Below are 20,960 nucleotides of genomic sequence, written 5' to 3'. Positions count from 1 at the left end.
TAACTTCCATTGGCATACTTTACAATGATATGTTATAGCATTTTTAAGACACATTATGTTTAGATGTTTTTTGCATTCCATACTTAAATGTCATCATAAAATATGTTTGTTAGAACCATCATCAAATTATGAATAAACATAATGTCTCCCCCATCTTTTACATCTACATGTTTATTCTATGTGCAAGAACAGTTGTTTATTATTCTGCCCCTAAGTGTGACTTTTTAAATGTCTGTAATGGTTTTTATGCAGATGTAAATGAAGACTATACTGTCAAGGATCTAGTGTGTTGTGATGGTTTTATTTGCTTCTCCCCATTGGAAACCATTACAAACAGTCTAATCATTTTTAATGTGTCTCCTCTCTACCACCAGGATCATGCACACACTACTTCACAGTTCAACAACTATTTAAATAAGCTTAACAATAAAATGTAGTGCATAACATACAAACTAAAACAATTATTAATATTGTTAAATGTCTTCTACATGCAGCCACAATGGCATGTATTTCATTTTGTGAAAGAGGTTGCAGGGAGCCCTAAAAAGTAAGCATGGTTATGCTCTGAATTTGCAGGAACCTGCATTAAAACATTACAGAGAAAAGACACAAGAAAAGCAGCAACATCCAAATGCAACAACAGAGAAAACTGACACGTTTATACTTTTAGTTTAAGGTGATCGTTTCATTTACATTAAATAAACTATTGTAATAAGAGGGTTGTAGATTGTGTCAAAGTGGGCATGCAGGGACAACATATGTTGTGTTACTTGTTAAAAGTTCAGCTTCTTACACATAAAGAACACAAACAATCAAAATGTCTCACAAAAAAAGAGATCTAACGCACATCTAGTGGTTATGGGAATGATATAACCTGATGTATCATTTTTTATATAACCATGCAGTTAATAACACATACAATACAACATGCAAATATACGGTGACGCGGCTCTCAACAATGTGCCATTGAAGTTCACGAGTGTATTTTTAGCAGCTAATGTCTTTGCTTACTGTCACGAGTAGTCTTTAATATTTGTATTCATAAAGTTTCAATATTTTCACCTTAAGCTTTTCTCTGAATTAATAAATAAAACATTTGAAGAATAAAGAAAGCAACTCATTACAATCCATCAATGCTTCCCACGGTATGAGATAATATGAACTATATCATATGAATTATGTAATACAATGGTTATAATACCAGTGAATATTATGGAAGTCAAATATGAAGCCTCTTTAATCGTCCTGTGAGCAGTCAGCTAGTGATGGATCTCTTGTATGTCTCTTGGCGGTCGGCTACATCTTCAAAAGAAAAACATCTGGATATCACAAGTTCAACAGGCAACACATTTCAATATATCATATATAACTTTGGTATGTGCGGTACATACAAATGTACACTCAGCAAAATATCGTATTTGCTTGTTGGGTAAAACCTATATTACAACTGATGGCGATGGTTCTTTCCTCTTTCGGCTAAACTCTCGGCTCTGTGCATTGTTTACTTCGACCGGCGAGGTCTACAAGTCCAAATCTTGAATCTGATCTTCCCCAAATGGTCGTCACCGTGTCTTATAGGAAATGCATATACAATTCGCTGGATCTGTATTGAAATGTGCAAAAATGTCATGAACTCTCCGAATCATTCCCCAAGTGCACACCGGTTCCTCTAATCCGGCAGAAGCAGCGCAGCCGGTAAAAAAAAGTATATCATTGAGTTTGGAATGAAAATGCTCAAACATGGCCGACAACCGCTGGACAGCGGCAGTGAAGCGGTCCTCAGTGGAAGTCCACTTGGCAGAAGACCTGTCGGATGAGGGTGGAGGCTCCCCCTAGAAGGGCGTGTCCATCTGGCTGCATTTTGCAGCGGGTGACACCACACCGTAGCTCCGCCCCTGCCACCTCAGCCACTGCATGTGGACTTCTTTTTGGACCTGTCGACCACACACACACACACACACACACACAGACAGAAAATGCTTTCAAACACGTGAGATGATGCTGTTGCAACTGAGATGCCACATGTATTTATTTAAAGAATAATGTCATTTTTTTTCTTCATCTTATATATATTTTGTACTTATTTATTTGGAAAGGTCCCATTTCCACCATTTGCTTTGGCTTATACTGTAGAAAACGCTTCCTTTTCATTTGCCCCGGCTCAGATCTGCCCCGGGTCGGTAAGTTCTAACAGTGTGCCGTCATGCCTCATTAAACTCACACCAACACGGAAACCTCTGAACTGGAGTTCAATGATTTTTTTCAACAGTCCTGAGAATGTATTTAATCAATCAGAAGTATGAGTTAAGTTACAAATGGGTGAGGACCCGTGGTGGAGCAAAACGACTTGGTGACAGGTGACCTGGCTGTGTCACGATCTGGAGTTTTTGTGTCTTATTTTGAAGTCCCTCTTGTGTCCTCTGTTTCCCTGCACTTCCTGTTGCTGTGATTGTCTGCCCTGTCCCTGATTGTTTCCTCCTGTGCGTTTCCCTAGTGTCTTTTGATTGCTTCATTCCCTTCACCTGGCCTCAGCCACTCCTCTTCCTCTGATTGTTTCATTCCCTTCACCTGGCCGCAGCCACTCCTCTTCCTCTGATTGCTTCATTCACTTCACCTGGCCTCAGCCACTCCTCTTCCTCTGATTGTTTCATTCCCTTCACCTGGCCGCAGCCACTCCTCTTCCTCTGATTGTTTCATTCACTTCACCTGCCCTCAGCCACTCCTCTTCCTCTGATTGCCGCTGACCTGATTTTTGTTGTTCTGTTGAACCTTTTTTCACAGTAAACAGTGTGTTTTTCTTTCTATTTAAACCTGGAGTCCAGCCTTGTTTTCTCTGCACCTCAGCCTCACCCCGTCACAACCCAGCTCTGCTAACTATCGGGCAAAACACCAAGCATTAGAATGACAATTTGCTTCATATTTCCAGGACAGTTTCTTGGCTCGGAGCGCTGCTTCTTGGGCATCAACACTTCCTGGCAAATAAATAGCCCATTACTTCCCTGTAGATTCAATTAGCTAATCCATGCATCTATTTGAGGATTGAGTGACTTCCAAGTACTTCCCGTGAGGCCCTGAAGCCCAAAACAGATGAACGTGGGTGCTGAATATTAAACACAGACCGTGTGAGGTTGGAAAGGCTTCATATTAATCTTGATGCATAAGGGCTCGAGGTCCTTCCCTTATGCAACGAGGGTAAGGGAGGTGCAAATTACTTGGCTTTTTAAGCCCTGACAACTGTGAACCACTCAACCCTCACTGGTATGTGATCTGGGTACACATGCGTATTATGCAACATGGAACTGGAACATATTTGAGTGCTTTGTTGAATATGTTTTAGTAAATGCTGCAGAGTGCGGTGGGTTGTACTGACCTCTTGATTGAGGAAGCAATAGAGAATGGATAAAAGAAGCCCCTGTAAGAGAGATGGTTTAATCATTAACATTTAGGACGGGTCCGCACCATTAGACCAGGAACATCTCTTGTGTTTCCCTCACGTAGCCGGCAAACAAGAGTGCAATAATGAATCGTTTGGATTTATATCTCAATAACACATGGATGTAATAGGCTGCAAACTCTGCTGCCTTTCTTCTTATAAGAGTACTAAAACATTCAGAATAAAATTGGACGTACTTGTTAAACTCTTTTATAAACAATCCCTGGGTTACAGTGATTTGGGCAATGTTGTTATTATATTCCATACTTCCCTGCCTAATTAATTTGTTGTTCAAAGTGAAATGTCTATAATAATCTTTTAAGCCACGTTGGTCCAGATCTTAATATCTCAACGACAACGAGGGATTCAAAATAATATTTTATCCCATTTGCTATACAATAAAAACAAGACAAAAACGAAATAAAAACAGCCCTCCTTTCCTGTAGTAATAACAGATGGATATTTAGACATTTTACCAAAATATATATTTATATTTCTCCATTGTAATGCAACATTTATTACACACCAGCGATAATTTAACCCAATGTGTTAATGGAAATACATATCATAGAAAAAAACATGTAAACAAATGTAGCAGGGCAGGGGACTACAACGATGTACAATGTGTCAGCAAGTTGTGTGTGTGTGTGTGTGTCTGTGTGTGTCTGTGTACCTGGAAGGATCCAATGCACAGCTCGATACAGAAGCGCAGGTTAACATTGAAGTAGTCGGGCAGAAAATTGAAGACCATGTAGTGAGACCCAAACAACGGGATGAGGAGGAGAGTGGACTTAGTCAGGCGCCTGTTGCACACAAGGAGAGAAACCCGATGCAGGAGGTGAAGCTACACCCAGGGAGTCAATTAGTCCACAACATTATTCTAAATATCATCATGCATGCATACGCTAATCATCAGATGGCAATCAGTACGCAGACCTCCCCATGAGGGGAACGGTGGAAGCAGGTGTGCGATTTAAAAGCGAGGGTGCTGAGGTCATGTTTTCTTTTTGATGAGCAGGGGAACAAATCAATCTACCTGGAGCAATAAAGTCAAGTATCACTCAACTTACATGCCTTTGATATGTCTTTTGTAAGATCCGGATAGGCATTACATCCTGCCAATTTATGATCCGGTTTCAAATAGAAATTCTCACCCTGGGAAGTGGAACACTAGACGTGGCCAGACTGAAGAGTTTGAGGTTCAGTAGCGACTGAATGAATAATATATTGCCGACTGTGGAGCATCAAAAGTTGTCATGCGACTTGCATCACTCCCGACATCAAAGCGTATCGAACACACAGCGAATACATATTTGAAAATGTTACCGCCAGACAGTAAAAGCTCAACGCTTCGGGATAAAGACAGGCGGATGCAACTTTGAAAATGCAAGACGGTGTGAGGAAAAAGATGAAAGCAAAATCTGATCAAAGCAGTAAATGCTGTAATAACTAAAATACGAGGAAGTGTGTGACTGCCGAGTTCAGCCGCCCACACTGCGGCTACATGTGTCCACATCACCTGTACTGAGAGGAGTTGTTGAAGTGGATCAGCCGAGGATTCAGCTTCTGTATCAGGATTCTCATGATGTTCATGAAGAGAATGAAGTTGAGCTGTAGATTGAAAAATCAAGAATGACAAATCAAGAATAAAAATGTAAGCTTTAATTAGATAAAATATCAAATGTCCTGTACAACAAGGTGATTATTGAATGTTGTACGCAACAATATGGGCAGCCCAGTGGGTAATTGATTACGACAGGTGTGAGGGAACATACTATTTTTCGCCCCAAAACAATTTCTCCAAAACTATCTCTAGTAAGAAAGTAAACACAACATCTGCATAACAATCTGCCGGGTGCATAACTAACAGTTTTGGTTGGTCTCGGCACAATGAGAGCATTTACCGCGATAGACACAACAATCGGTCCCTTGATGATCCACCAATAGGGCGAGTCCTCGTTGATGTCCCAACATCTACAGAGGAAGAGCGGTTAGACATGTGCTCTTCAGTCGCTCTGCAGAAGGTCTCCAAAGGTTTGATGTACAAGGACTTCGACTGACCGTAACATCGAAATCAACTCATAACCAGCAAATAGTAACAAAGTGAGTGCAAATAAATAAATACAAATATTTTTCAAGGTGTAAAAGGTATTAACCCACCTTCCCTCCTAGGGGTGGGTTTCTTCATTACATTTTAAGAAAATGATAAACACTGTGGCTGTTGGTCATTATACATATATACATATATATTAACAATATATACATATATTAAAAATATATACATATATATTAACAATATATATATTTATATAAATATATATATACATATATATATATATATATTAACAATATATTTATTTATTTATTTTTATAAATAACTGTGCTAGTGGAGATAGAAGTGCTACAGGAAGTTTATACAAACTCTGTGTCCTCAAAATACACCCGGGATCCAATCCACAAGATGATGAAGAGCACAGGCACACCTGTGGAGAGGCAGAAGAGCAACACTAATGTCAGTAAAATGCAATCAATGCACACTGAGTTGGTTGAGTCCTAATTAGACAGTTATATAATGTGTGAAACTGTCATATTAAAATGTTTCTGCTCTCTGTATTTTATGCACGACACGTCTCCAGTAACATGTTCCTGTCTTGCCACCGCTGGGACAAATTCCTGTTTATTCATTGTACTTTGCGTGAAGAAACATCCAACCCACAAACATAATCTAATCTATTAGTGGGGACTGCCACATGGTCGTAAACTTTTATTCAGTTTGAGCGGTAATTACTGCCGACGAATCGAGCATGGAGAGTTTCTGGCTGTTGTAAAATATCACGTTGGGGATATCTGTCTGCTTCTTGTTGTCCCTGAAGGCAGCGGTGAATCTCACAGAACTGCAATAAGAAACTGTTGAGCTCAATAGGCTCAAAATCAGTTCTCTGATTTTGGAGAACGAAGCATAATTCTGTTTGCCGCTCACGTTGTTTTCTTAAACCCACTTGGTAGGATGTGGATGAGAGAGGTAGGTGTGATATACTGCTACACTATGTTTGGTAATGCATGCTATTTGGAAGAAATTAAAGGTTAAAACCCCTCTCGTGAGTGACCCGGTGGAGACCTAAAGTAAATGTGCATTTACTTTTCAATGTGAAACTGCAAAGCTGCTAATGTGACTTTTATAATACGGAAGGATGATGATTTTAATTTAATTCCGTGTGCTGCACTTATTTGTAGACACATCCATTTTCTAAGATTTTTTAAAAGCACACAGTCATTATGCAAATATTGCCTTGGCTCAAACAAACAATGTGGACGTGCACATTTTTCAGGCAATTTGCATTGATAACTGTTTGCTAATTTCTTGTTCTCTTTCTGTAATTGTGTAACTCACCTTGGGCTAACATTGATATGTTATAGAGCTTTGTAACTAATCTATCATGTCGTCTTTTTAAGTCCGCTCGTTTTGTTTCCCTTGCATCTATCGCCCACACATGTTGAATTCTCATGTCAGACAGGACACTGTATTTTGAGACATCTCATATTGGAGACAAAAGTCTCACGCTCGGCTTAACAAATGTCGAGGAAATCGCACGTCAAGATCTCTCACCCCATCCCAGCAGGCTGAAGCCCCAGAGGAGTCGAAGGCTTTGATAAAAGGACGAAAGCAGCAGGGAATTGAGGTAAAGCGCCTCCACCAGGAGCCAGAAAAAATTGGACATTACACAGTAGTGACAGAAGACCACAGAGACCTTACAGGCAAACTGGACAGAAAAAAAACAGGAAGGAAAAGAAGGACATGAGCTGTAAGGTGGTGGGGGGGGGGAAGTAGGAGGGAAGTGCACAGGTGTCATGCAATCATCTGCCCAGTGAAGATGTCCCAATACAACCAAGAGCCTCTCGTTCTCACTGTGGAAAGGGTGCAGTGGTTGGTGTCGTCACTTGAGAACAGAGTTGCGTCCTTTATGAACACAGCCACAGCTTTCAGGATGAACGTGACGAAAAGCTGGATGTGAATGAAGTTCCTGGCGCAATGCAGCCTCCTGCCGAAAGACCAGAAGAGCAATAAAAGTACTGGAGTGTTATTCAGTGCAGCAACATGGCCATTTAAAGCGAGAGGAGCACAAGTCAAATGTGTTGTCACACCCTAACTAATACCTATAAGACTCAGGTGTCAAACACAAGGCCCGCGGGCCAAATCCGGCCCGCCAGATGATTTTATGTGGCCCCTGACGGCTTGTAAGACATTTGATTACCTTTTCTTAACCCTCCTGTTACCTTAGGGTCCATTTGACCCCATTCAATGTTTAACCCTCCTGTTACCTTTATATTTACTAACATATTTTACCCTTGGGGTCAATTTCACCCCAGCAATTAAAACCTCCAGAAAATTATTAGAATTAATATTGTTTTCCAAGTTTAAGTGTGAGGTACTTTATGTTTGTTTGTTGACTACCTAAATAGCCCTTTAAATATATAAAAAAGTTGATATTTCTTATATGTTTGACACAGTGAAAAACAGCCTGGGGTCAAATTTACCCGAAAGAACACCGACGTTAAACATTGAATGGGGTCAAATTGACCCTAAGGTAACAGGAGGGTTAAAGAAAAGTAAGACAAATATTGTGTGCTTTTATTTTGAAGGTTTCAAATTAAATGGATTTATGTTATAATATTAGAGAAATGTTCTTATGTACAATATTTCTACACTCAAATAAACAATAATCAAATGCAAAGAGAGTTATGTTTGAGTAGTTTATACAGCGTTACAGTTACAACCGGCCCTTTGAGGGCAGGCATGATGCTGGTGTGGCCCGCGGTGAAAACGACACCCCTGCTATAATGCCTTGGTGTGCATGGTTCTTGATAGGCAGCGGACACATTATTAGTTCAAAAATTATAGAACAAACTAGTTCACGACAAATTAAAACATTAACACATGTACAATATGAGAAACAAAAACAATACATACAAATGTAATAAGAGATGGAAGTTATGGAACTGCACACCAGCTGCACAGAGAGAAAAAAGAAAGCCTTAATTGTGCGGTTCTATTGTCCTACACGCTCCTACTTCTTTGAATCTATTGAACCACAGAGCAGAGAGATGCGGGGAGGGCAAGAACATGGTTGACAATCGGTTGCTAAGTGGACTTATAGCACCTGTTGACCCATTTCAACGAGGGTCCACATCCAAGACTCAACACAATTGGTACTGCGGGGGACTACACGGATAAAGGAGAAGCACGTAAGGGATTACGAGAGGGAACATTATGGTCATTTTCTTGTCATAACACAGGAAAACTGATTTAATTCCTGTAACGCTTGGTTTTTACTTTGTGTTTCAAGGTTAGTGGCTCTGAAATGACTTCTCACAACAAGAGTTTGATTATACGTCTGGCGCCCCTTTTCCGTGTGAATAATTTATGTCATGCGAATACAACTTGAGTGTTTTTATATTTACGTCGGGGTACATATTAAACAAACAAGATAGATTGTTTATAAGTAAAATTCAGAGGTTCTGGTTGGTGTATTTGTGGCAGGGCCAGGCTGGATGCTTCCTCCAGTTATGTCTTTATTATAACCTAAAATAACCACTTGCTTTTAACATAGGTGTCCAAAGGGCAGGAAAAACTACTTCTTAATAAACGAAATGCGGACATCATTTTAAAAGTGTCAAAGCTAAAGGCCCGAACTAAAGCCCCCAAAGGACGTAAGGACGTTTTTGTTTCGTAGAACAACATAAATGTGATTGCTATTGCTTGGCTCGATGTGGTAAATGCACTGGTAACTGATGGAAAATAAAAATAAAAAAACTCTGTGTGTCTTCTCTCTGGACAACCACGACTTACTTTAACGTCATCTTGTCTTACCTGAAGAGCAACAGGATCGACACAGCAACAGCCAGCACCACGAGAGAGAGGCTGTAGCCGACGGTGTAGATCAGCTTCACCGTGGCAAAGTACGACTGCTCCGTCTGGAAGCCGGGCGAGAAGGAAGAATTGGTTTAAGAGGATGTTGCACTGCAGCGTCGAGGCTTTTTAAATTGCTGCGAGACCGTAAATGAATTGAATGTCTCAAAATGACACCAAACTGCCGACAAAGCTCCGGACTCAGTCGCGCCGAAGAGATGAAGGCGGCATAGGAGCAAGAAATGGCAGTATGATTGGTACATAAAAAGCTTCTTAATTACATCAGCGCTTCTAATTTGTGGCTTTCCACCCTGCTATTGAACGACTTAAAAGGTGTTTTTTTAAACTGAATTATCCTCCAAGAAAACCTACTGTTCAGCATGATTAATAAGCGCCATTACCTCTTTGTGAAGATAATTTCAGCCATTACCTCATATGGGTGGCATTCAATTCACTTACGATCTTGAACAAGTATTTTCACATTTCTGGGTGAATACATTTTATTTTCTAAAGAAAAAAAGGCTGACAGGCTGCACTAACATTTAGGCAACAACCTCTTGTAGCATGGCGCATTTTCTCTTTTCTAATCGAGCTTGTTTCGTCAGCTGATTTCTTTCTTTCGCTTTGCTCCTGTTTGTTCTCTTCCTGTCGGACACTCCCCACCCTGCAGGACTTGTACACCAGGAGGTGCAGAACCAGAGCCGGCAGGATCATGAAGGATCCTCACCACCCCAACAACAGACTGTTTCAGCTGCTGCGGTCAGGCAGGCGCCTCCGTAGTCACGCTGCAAGAACAGAGAGACTGAGACGGAGTTTCTTTCCTCAGGCCATCAGGATTGTGAACTCCGACCTCACCAGGACCCCCACATAGACCCACACAACTGCCCCTCTTAGGCACACACACACACACACACACACACACACACACACACTTACTGTAAATATTGTGTTGTTTTTTATTTGTAAATAGTGTGTACTTGTTGCCCTTGCACATTCCTGCTGAGCATTGCCACTTTCATTTCACTGCACACCCTGTGTGTGTATGTGACAAATAAAACATCTTGAATCTTGAATCTTGAATCTTGAATCCTTGTTGCATCTCCTCTCCTCCTGACCACTGTGCTCTCTAGTTCCTCGCTCTCCAGAAGCTCTCACCTCGGGTATGTCATCATCCACGCTGCAGGCCATGTGGTACGGGGGGAAAGGTCTGGACCAGCCTCCTCTGGTGCAGTTACGGCTCACTGAACCTGAGGTGAAAGGTCAAACAGATCAACAAGATCAATCCTCGGATTGGATTCAACGACCTGTCGAGAGGTAGAAACGGAATGTTTGGTGTTTTTAACGTAAATCTGTTCCTCGCACAGCCAACGCTGTGGTCATGCAACCTCATTGAAGACTCCGATAGTCGTGACTACTCGCTTGTTGTTAACAGGAGAATCTTTCCAACCTTTTCTATCCTTCAGTTATGACACAATAAATACAGCCGCACAGGAAAAAAGACTCATCGTCTTATTTCCACACTGGTGTATATTCTTACATAACACATCAAGGTTTTCTTTGTCTAATTTAGTTTAACATCTGTGTGGGTTTCACAATCTGCCTACTCTTCCAAATCTGCTAATTTACCTTAAGACAAATTACTCTGATTTCAGATTTCTGTGACAATCTAGCAATTCTGATCACGAGGCTAAGAAAACATATCAGTGAATTAATACCTGAACGGGTAAATAAACAGATATACTTTATGAGTTGAAAATCAAGATGACCCCCCCCCCCTTTTTAGAGACACATTTGAACCTTTTTGGACTCACTGGTTGAAAACGCTGCTCTCGTCATTATCTCAGCCCGGACCCCCTACTCACCCCCTTCTTCCACCATGCGATCCTTTAGTCACCTGTGTTGTTTTTGAAAAGGGAAAAGACGGCAGGACAAGCTCTCTGGACCGATTCCCCGACGGCCGCATGAGGCCAGCAGGCGACCGCATCCCAGAATGGCCGACAACCTTTTGTGTCGGAGAGGAAGGTTAGGTAGTGTGTGTGTGTGTGTGTGTGTGTGTGTGTCTGTCTGTCTTTCGGGGTAGTTAATCAGAGGAGAGATTAAATAAACACACATTTATATGCAATGACATGCACCGCCCCTCGAAATGCGCCCAGTCATGGAGCTACAGTGGAGGTAAATGGGGTGAATCATGCACAATACCCACAACGACATACCTCAAAGCCCAACACATTTGCCTCTGTGTAAATTGTTTTAAGACATCAATGAGGGAATACTTTGAATCTGCAACCCAGACATTTATCTAGAGATAGATTACATCCATAAATTCATTCGTAACTATTCATATTGGTCTTTCCTACCGATGCATCACAGTGACAGATGACCCAGGGCCTTTTTAATTCTGCAGTTTGGGACGACCTGCCAGGGAAACATTTATTCCATCTTACTCTTGTACTTAATCAGAACATGTGCAATGTATTTCATATTCAGCCACGCCCGGATTCATACGAGCTACTGTTGCAGAGTGAATTTTGAGAGTGGAGAACACACCTTCTGAGCTTCTGTTGCCGTGCTCTGCAATGTGCTGAAGGCAGTGGCGTTCCTCCTTCTCCAGCTGAAATATGAACTCGCATTCGGGGTGCAGGCTCGACAACGTCTGCAGATAGGAAAGGAGGAAGGAAGGGATGTTTCGATTAAATATATATCAACGTTCAAGTCGAGGACTCAGTGGCCGCTCGCTCCGTCACTGCATGAAAAAAAAGGCTTTCCGTGTCACGTGTATGTCAATCTCTAAAGGGCAGTGAGTCATTTTGCCTTCAGCGGGAAATGCTTTCCCACTATCACAGTCTGTAACCTTTCAGTCGATTTCCGCCAGCGGCATTAAGCAAAATGGTCTTTCGCTGTAGCGTACAGAGAGGGGACTCCCGCTCAGACGATTCATGAAACGACTTTGTTCCAAAGGACACAGACCTGGCCTCGGAGTCCTTCTGTTATTCCTCCTCCGCTCATCCCTTTGTTTCCCGATGCCACGTACAAACAGAATAACTGCCTTTGCATTGCACCGACATTGATCCCACACTAAGATATTAAGAACCCTTTGTTTCTCAAACTTTTGTGTAATGTTTTTGGTTTTTTCTTCTTTTTCTTTCTTTTTCTCCTCATTTTCATCTTATGTCAAAAAAACCCCATCATCCTTGTGTGGTGATTTCTACAAGGTTATACATTTGTATATTTTCTTTTTGTAAAATAATATTTTCAGCAAAACAAACTGTAAATGCTATTTCACTACAAATATTCTGTACAAATATTTTTGTGTTAATAAATAAATAAATAAAAAATTTAAATAAAAAAAGAACCCTTTGTTTCTGGGAGAGAAAAGGACTCGTGTAAGGTGGATGTTGGAGTGTACAGGACTGTCAACGGTTGATAAGGATCCCCTCTCAATACACGACAATGTTTACACACTACCGATAGAAGATCTCAAGAGCTAACACTGTACACTGCACTTCCTAGGGTCTTTCGCAATACACCCGCCAAGCGTGAACTAGATCGGATGAACATCTGTCGAGAAAATCTGAAGGACAGAGACTTCTTCCATTTCAGTTTGATATAAATGTAATGTGTTTTTGAAAACTTGTGCTATTACGCTAGTTGTTGTAGAGAGAGAAGGAGAGCCGCGCTTTGATCAATGTCTCGATCATTACTTGGTAAAGTTGAGACACAGTATGGATAGACGTATTGGACGCTTGTGTTGGTCAGAATGGGCCATTTTCATTCGTGAGGATCGGTTTCCAGATGACGGAGCCGACGGGTCGAACACGACGTGTCTTTTTCCCCGAGGAGCGTTCATTAATTTAGAGAAAAATAGTAATGATACAGATGATACCAAAAAACACAATTTAATTTTCAACTCTTCAAAATAAAGAACATGAAAGCAACCGCTGTTACGAAACAGGTGGTTCTCAAGGCTGAAAATAAACAAGAGTAAACAAGCTTACTGGTCTATCTTTGTGGAAATGTGAATTTACAAACATTCATCTGCAGATCTTGCTATGGTTGGGGGAAAATAATAATATTTTTAGTTTGTTTTTTCTCCACCTTTTATTGCCGAAGGAGAGAAAGACCAGAAGTGAGTCCACATAAATAATATAAGGCCCTAGTCGATGTGTCCTTGAGCAAGACACTTAACCCTGAGTTGCTCCCTGTAGCTGCGTCTACGGTGTATGAATGCAACATGATTGTAAGTCGCTTTGGATAAAAGAGTGAGCTAAAATGACATGTATTGTATTGCTTACAGATTTTTTGTCACATACCGTTTATTTTTGTGGATTAAAAAACTGCGACGTAGGAAGTTAAACTGGGATGTGTGTGTGTTGGCAAACACTGTCAAACACTAAACCAGACACATATTATGGGATGTCGGAGGCATCCTCACTCTCAGGTTGTATTCAGGTTCACTGGGTGTTTGACAGATCTATCACCGAGTTACACAGAGTGATTGCAGCGGTGATTTGTGCACATTATATGCCTCCAAAATTATTCTTCAAAAACAGAAAGTAGACAAATCTGTCCCTGCGTGAACACTTTGATAAGGATCATTTAAATTTTCACGGATTTAATATTGTTTTGTAACAATTTATAAAACAGTTCTAAGTGCAGCTCTGTCGAGAAAATATGAGCTTTTGCATAGAAACCAATTTACACCCATCAAAAATATAATAAAATCTGACTGTGAAGTGCAAACAAAACTTTATAAAAGCAGCGTATAGACTTCATTGTTTCAATAAGTATGTATGGTTGTTTCCATAATGCTTTGCTATAAAAGTTGTTAAAAGTCCTCCATGGTATTAGCACTGACGGAATCGTTTTGCTTACTTTTAATCCACCTCCACATGTTAAAATATATCCTTTCATTCTGCACCACGATTTTTGATCTTTGATATTTTGGCTGGATTTTCTTGCACGTTAGAAAATATGTATTTATGTTTATTGCTGCTTGCATAATACTGTTAGACTTTAGTAATTGACTTGGAAAGAAACATAACACTTTTATTTAAATTCAGCAGCCGTTCTGGTGCAGAAAAGCTCCTCTTCTGCATTGAAGAAAAAGGAGCTACTTACAGGCAGATACGTAATCACGATGCCCCCTTCATTTCCAAAATGTAAAAAAAATTCAAAATGCTTAGTTTTCCCCATGCTTAATAATTTTGAGTCTGCTATTTCAGTCCATAATAAAAAGATGAATAAAACCCAGAGCACAACACAGCAGGTCGCAGACACAGCCGCGATGAAGTCGTCTCCGTTATTGAGAGGCACATTGCACATCGCGCTGGGTTCAGCTTCGCTCCATCGCATTGTGAAACACTTCGGGGGAACTCATAATGAAAGAAAGAATAGAATAGAATATACACTTTTATTAATCCCCATCAGAGACTCAATTCCTCTGGGACCACAAACACTCTGGAGAGTTTCCCCCCACGCAAAACAACCATCTGAGTGCCATCCAATAGGGTGTGTGTGATAAACATTTCCCGTAAAAAGATCTATCAATCAATCAATCCAATCAGTTTTTATTGTCACATCCCCTTTTATACAAGTATAATCGGTTCGTGAAATTCTTATATGTATCTATGAGTTTCTCTGAGGGGGAAACAGCAACATCTGCAAATCCACCTGGAGCCAGTTTATGAAATGACACGCCTGAATACGCCTGGCATAGATATCACAAGGTGGTGCATATCCTTCAAACTGAGTGAGGGCATGTTGTTATTGGAGAAACAAAACCGCTCTGGAATTTGGCAGTGCACAAACATGATATTTATCCAAAATTTACACCTTTTTAATATGGAATAAAAAAAACATAGATACAAATTTAGATTAAAACCTATTAAAGTATTTGACACTTTGGTTATTATCTCCATATGCCAGAACTCACTCTGTCTATGAGATTCACATCAATGGAAAAGCCAAAGCATTTGAAGGATTTAAACCAGAAATGCTACACAGTCCATCAAGAAAGACTGATGCTGTGACAATAGATATTATACTAAATTGTTTTGGACCAAAACACTTCATTTCTCTTTCGTCAACGGAATAAATCCCTGCGGCCCTTTCTCCCCATTTTGTGTCTTATGTGTGAACTTGTTCATCATCACACACACACGCACACGTAAGCTTGTGTTTGTGCAGAACAACAAACCACTTTGGCAACTATGTCAAAACCAGCTTCAGGATAAACCCAATAAAGAACACAAGCTGAAATTGAACACAATCCTCCCAACAATTGTTAGAAGGGGAAAAATGTTCCTCTTTTCTTTCTTTTTTTAAAGCTACTGTAAGGAACTTTAAAATTGTTTGTTGACTTGTGCCACAGTGGGCTGATCACTCCCCAGGTCTCTGGTGAACCTGGGGGATTTTGTCTGATTTAGCATGATATACCAACCCAGTTGCACCGATGACGAGCATTAACCACTATATAGAAATAGACAATCTTCTTGCTGATGGTGTTTACTTGTGCAAGTCATATACAGTCATCAGTATTGAATGAAGATGGTTTATTATTAACAGTTCAAAGTTCTTCCCAGGAACTTTAAATAACAAGCGTACAAGCTCGGCACCACCTGTCCCTCCATCAAGGACGAACAGACGCGGCGGAAGAAACCTGAGCAAGTTGCTGCCAATCCTCTTTGTCCTTAATGCAATGCCAATAATTTAATGAGGTGCCATCGCGCAATTTATAAAACAATTACTACGGCGCCTGTTCAAAGGGAGGCGAGGGACCCATGAAAAAGATGGTTTATCTTGCCTCCCGCTGAGCTACCAGATCTTGCAGACAAGTGCTCTTCAAGCTGCGACGTGTATACAGACGTTAAGGTATAATATACTCAGATAAACTGTGGCTGTGTGATTATAATTCATTGTTTGAGCAGGCAGGAGGTGAGAGGCATTTACACTGCCGTTCAAAAGTTTGGGATCACTTAGAAATGTCTTTATTTTTCAAAGAAAAGCACTGTTTTTTCAATAGAGATAACATTAAATTAATCAAAAATACACACTATACATTGTTAATGTGGTAAATTAATATTCTAGGTGGAAACGTCTGGGTTCTAATAAAAATATCTCCATAGGTGTATAGAGGCCCATTTCCATCAACTATCACTCCAGTGTTCTAATGGTACATTGTGTTTGCTAATCGCCTTAGAAGACTAATGTCTGATTAGAAAACCCGTGCAATTATTTTAGCACAGCTGAAAACAGTTATGCTGGTGATATAAGCTGTACAACTGGCCTTCCTTTGAGCTTGAAGTTTGTAGAACAAAATTAATACTTCAAATATTAATCATTATTTCTAACCTTGTCAATGTCTTGACTACATTTTATATTCATTTGATAAATAAAAGTGTGATTTTTCATGGAAGACACGAAATTGTCTGGGTGACCCCAAACTTTTGAACGGTAGTGTACATTAAAAGCAGAAACACATAAGCTTGCATTGTGGGGCCGTGTAAGGTTAGTCTGGTATATGAGCCATGAAACTAAATGCAAACCAAAAGGCCCCTTCACACGGGCAGACTAGTGCCCAGTCTGCTGTAGAAATGCTTTCTGAGAGGTGAAACCCATTATCCACAAACCAAAAGGTGTCCATCAAACTGGGCTCACTTTGCAGATGTTGCCTTAGTTTTGAAAGCGAATAGGGAACACGTTTATACTTCCGCCATGGTATTGTGGCACGGGTTGAAAATATATAAAGAAATCAGATATCAGAAAGATATCACAGAATAGGATCACTTTGAAGAATATGGTTATTAAGTTGCGAGCTAAATTAGAATATTGATTGTATTCTCATATCTGTATGCTAAATATGAAGCTTGAACTAGATAGATAGATAGATGGATAGATAGATGGATACTTTATTAATCCCGAGGGAAATTTAGGTCATCCAGTAGCTTATACACTTAACTTAACTCACAAACATACATACACAAATCATAGAATCACAGTATAAAAAAATTAAAAAATAAACAATACACATAGGGAGAACATGTTCACAGGGAGTAGGGTGTATACAGATATTACAGTGTGCAAAGTGATATAAATAGTACAGTCTGTGCAATAGGCTAGTTTAAGCTTTGACTAAAGACAGAGTCAGGTTGAGCCTGGTTCATTCCCCTTCCCCAGCCCCTTTATATGCTGCTACAGGCTATAGCTGCCGCCGTTTTTTAATGCACTCTGAGTAAATCTCTCCTTTTATCTCTCTCTCATGAATTTTCTCTTCATCTCTACCTCTCACACTCTGCTTTCTCCTCTCCTTTGCTTTCTGTCCGCCTCATGGGGTCATCATGGGTCATCTGCGATCGGCATGACTGAGATCCTCTCTGGGATCGCCTGTCGTGGACTTTCCTACTGTGACTCCGCGACTGTGCCCTGTTGAGACTCCGCCACCACTCCTCCTCCCCCCCATCGCTGCCTGGATGAGATGTGATATGGACTTATCGAACTGAACACACCTATCTATTCATATTCAAACATCATTATTTTAATTCTAAATTCCTCTGTCCTCTTACATTATCTCTATTGCATTATCTCATCCTAGGATCCTCCTCTCTCCTCTCTCCTCCTCCTTTCTTTCCTTCCTTTTTTGAAGGGTTATTTGGGAGTTTTTTTTTCCTGGTCCGATGTTTTGGGGGGGGGATGTCTATGTGTAGATTGTTGTAAAGCACTCCGAGACAAATTTGTAATTTGTGAAATTGGGCTATACAAATAAACTGAATTGAATTGAATTGAATAGTATAGCCAGTAAAAAGAGTAAAAAGATTAAAAGAACTAGCAACGGATTAGCTTAACCGAGCATAAAGACTCGCGACAGGGAAGCAGCGAGTCGGCTCGGTCCAAAGCTCACAACACCCGCTGACCGGTACTTCAGTGTAATAAGGACAAACGTGTTCTTTACTTTGGGGTTTGTTCCAAACTATTTCTTAGCAAAACAATAACTCTTTACTTAGCAAGCGGTTTCCTTTAGCCGTTATGCTAGGCTAAGCTAACCGGCCGCTAAATGTAACGTCAGCTCAATATTTAGTCATACGAACATGAGCCTGGTGTCTCACTCGTGAAAATGAATGACCGCATTTCTCAAGACGTCAAACATTCTTGAACTCGCAACTGTATAAAATAACCATCTTACTGCTGGTGAGAACATTCAGGTTTCATTCATGAGATTAAAAAGATGGCCAACCATCTTCCTATTTTTCTCTCTCTCTCTCTCTGGTGCTTCTTTCGGTGCAATGATCTAGTGATATCTAAACATTAGAAGAAGACAATGTGCTTGTTGTCTTGTTTGCAGTGAGAATGGTTTCTTTTGAAATGTGTGATTGTTTGTGTTTACGGACCCTGTTCATTACAAGTCTCTGCAGTCCTGAGCATTGAACGTGAATAGACTAAAGTACATGGTGATGTGTGTGTTCTCTCTCTCTCTGTCACGCTGATCATCAGACCACCTGTTTGTTTGCCTGCTTCTCATATTTCTATTCCATTATGGAAATTAGCGAGGTAGCGGTTGTAATACTAAGCGTATAAAGACGTTGATTAAAAAAACGGATGTCGCCTTGTGGCTGTGCAGAGTCTGCGTGCGTGTGTGTAGTTTGTTGCCTGTCTTGCTTCGTCACGCTTGTATTGCCAAGGCGAATTGTACACACACTGCAGATAGTAAATAAAGTGGTAACGGCAGCAAACAAAAGGCATGCGATGTGAGTGTGTGTCTCTGTGTGTCTGTGTGTGTGTGTGTGTGTGTTGTAGTTTAATGGAAAATTCAATAAATCTAACCCTTCCCATTAATAGTATTTTCATCCCACGAGCATAAATTTTTCTGTTAGGCCTATAAGTCAATTTTCATATAGTATATCTAAACACACTTATTTGCATATTTTACTTTTGTCAAACTCCACAAACAGAAACCTATCTCCAAATTGTAAATTACTGAGTACACAGTAATCATACAATATTACCAGATCTTATATATCATTTGCATTAGGATCGAAAATAATAATTGGATTATTTATTTATAACTGATTAATCTGTTGTTACAAACATTGCATGATGCTTGCCCTGATCCTGTTAAACTGCTTAGCTTTCTCTGGTTTTAATTGTACACGTGGTGTGTTTTATTGTTCTTTTAATGGCTGCATGAAGTTCGAAATTACCATTTTAAGAAACACGTTCACATTTACCGCAGTCAATCAATGTGTATTGTCCCTGAAAATATATATTTTTAAAAAATCCAATGTCTCAAAATGTCTAAAGAATTCACAGTATCACGGTTACCCAGAAGCCAAGGTGACTAAATTCAAAGCTCTAGTGTTGGCAGAGAAATAGTACAAAACTAAAAGATATTCAGTTTACATGAGGAGCCTTACAAAACCACTAAATCATCATATGTTGTGCTGTGAAACGAAACATAGGTAATTAGGGCCTTTTGCCACAAATATTAATATATTTGGGATAAAAAAAACAGATTTAAATGTTATATGATAAAAGATCAAGATTAATTTACAAGGAGCATATGGGGTTTGCAGTTTGGATTGCACTAAACTCTTTACACACATTGTTATTCATACTCATTATAGCCTATAGATTTAGATTCAGACCGGCGTGCTAATAAACTCCTGCAGACAGATGCAGGGCGCGCGCACACGCAACAGGCGCACGCACAAGCTTATCTTTGATGAAAGCTCATTGAACTCCACATGTCCTAATAATGTCAAATACATTTGAAGTCTCGACATTAAGAGAACAGAAAACGAGATAAATGTCCTCAAATATACTCTAAGGTGTTCATTCATCATCTCTCATCAATAGTTTGCAATGTTTCGGTTTTTAAAAACAACAAAGGAGAGCCTGAAGTTTTCTACGTGGCAAAATATACAATTTCTATATTTTTACCCCTATTCTCAAAGGTCAAATACAAAGGAAATCACTTACAGTCGAAGCCAAACACAAAGTGAGAAAAGCCCCTCTGATGTGCAGCCACATGTCGTCCGTTCAGTCCAACGAGGCGCAACGAGACTGACTCTCTCTACACAGGTGTGAAATACAACATGTGTCAAGCGCACAATAATCTAAAGGTAGCAAATCCGGTGTATATTTTCAGAATAAAAGCCTGATATCGCAATGAAAGCAAATATATTCCATTGATTTTTAAAGCCTTGCAAACAGCTGCCTCCAACACTAAGATGAAGGATGAGAGTTGGTTGCTAGATCGTTAAAAGACGAATTCCTCTTTTATTTTGAAGGCAACAGATACAGCTCCTCGTTTGGCGAGAGCTTTACAGCTACTGCTGAGCTGGTGCTTGTTATACTCAAAATTAATCTCCCTGCTTTCCTGAGACTGAAAGTGTCGCCAAACACACACTCTCTCTCTCTCTCTCTCTCACACACACACACACACACACACACACAAGTTGGCCTTGTGTCTGGTCTGACATGGCTTTAAAAGATAATGTGTTTTGTTCTTTCTGACACATTTATTCTTGTCAGGTTGTTCCTTTGATACATTTTTCTGCATTTGGTCGATTTCGTGTAAAAGTGTTTCAGGATTATTTTGTGTTTTAAGATTTTGTGTCATACAAT

The 20,960-nt window shown here is 40.1% G+C and overlaps 1 protein-coding gene across 1 annotated transcript; it reads right to left on the bottom strand.

Moving 5' to 3' along the window:
* Positions 1–280: 280 nt before the first annotated feature.
* On the bottom strand, positions 281–20,393 carry ghrhrl (growth hormone releasing hormone receptor, like). The gene is made up of 13 exons (XM_056414703.1): positions 20,313–20,393; positions 11,889–11,994; positions 11,236–11,343; positions 10,497–10,588; positions 9,303–9,406; positions 7,341–7,473; positions 7,041–7,194; positions 5,856–5,916; positions 5,338–5,407; positions 4,953–5,044; positions 4,107–4,236; positions 3,371–3,412; positions 281–1,934 (listed from the first exon to the last, which is right to left on the bottom strand). The coding sequence occupies exons 1-13, from the start codon at positions 20,361–20,363 to the stop codon at positions 1,833–1,835; spliced, it is 1,245 nt and encodes a 414-aa protein (XP_056270678.1). The 5' UTR covers positions 20,364–20,393; the 3' UTR covers positions 281–1,832.
* Between the last annotated feature and the right edge of the window lie 567 nt (positions 20,394–20,960).

Source organism: Pseudoliparis swirei, chromosome 5 (genome assembly GCF_029220125.1).
Source record: "Pseudoliparis swirei isolate HS2019 ecotype Mariana Trench chromosome 5, NWPU_hadal_v1, whole genome shotgun sequence".
Classification (NCBI taxonomy): domain Eukaryota; kingdom Metazoa; phylum Chordata; class Actinopteri; order Perciformes; family Liparidae; genus Pseudoliparis; species Pseudoliparis swirei.
This window is presented reverse-complemented; position numbering and strand designations above follow the sequence as displayed.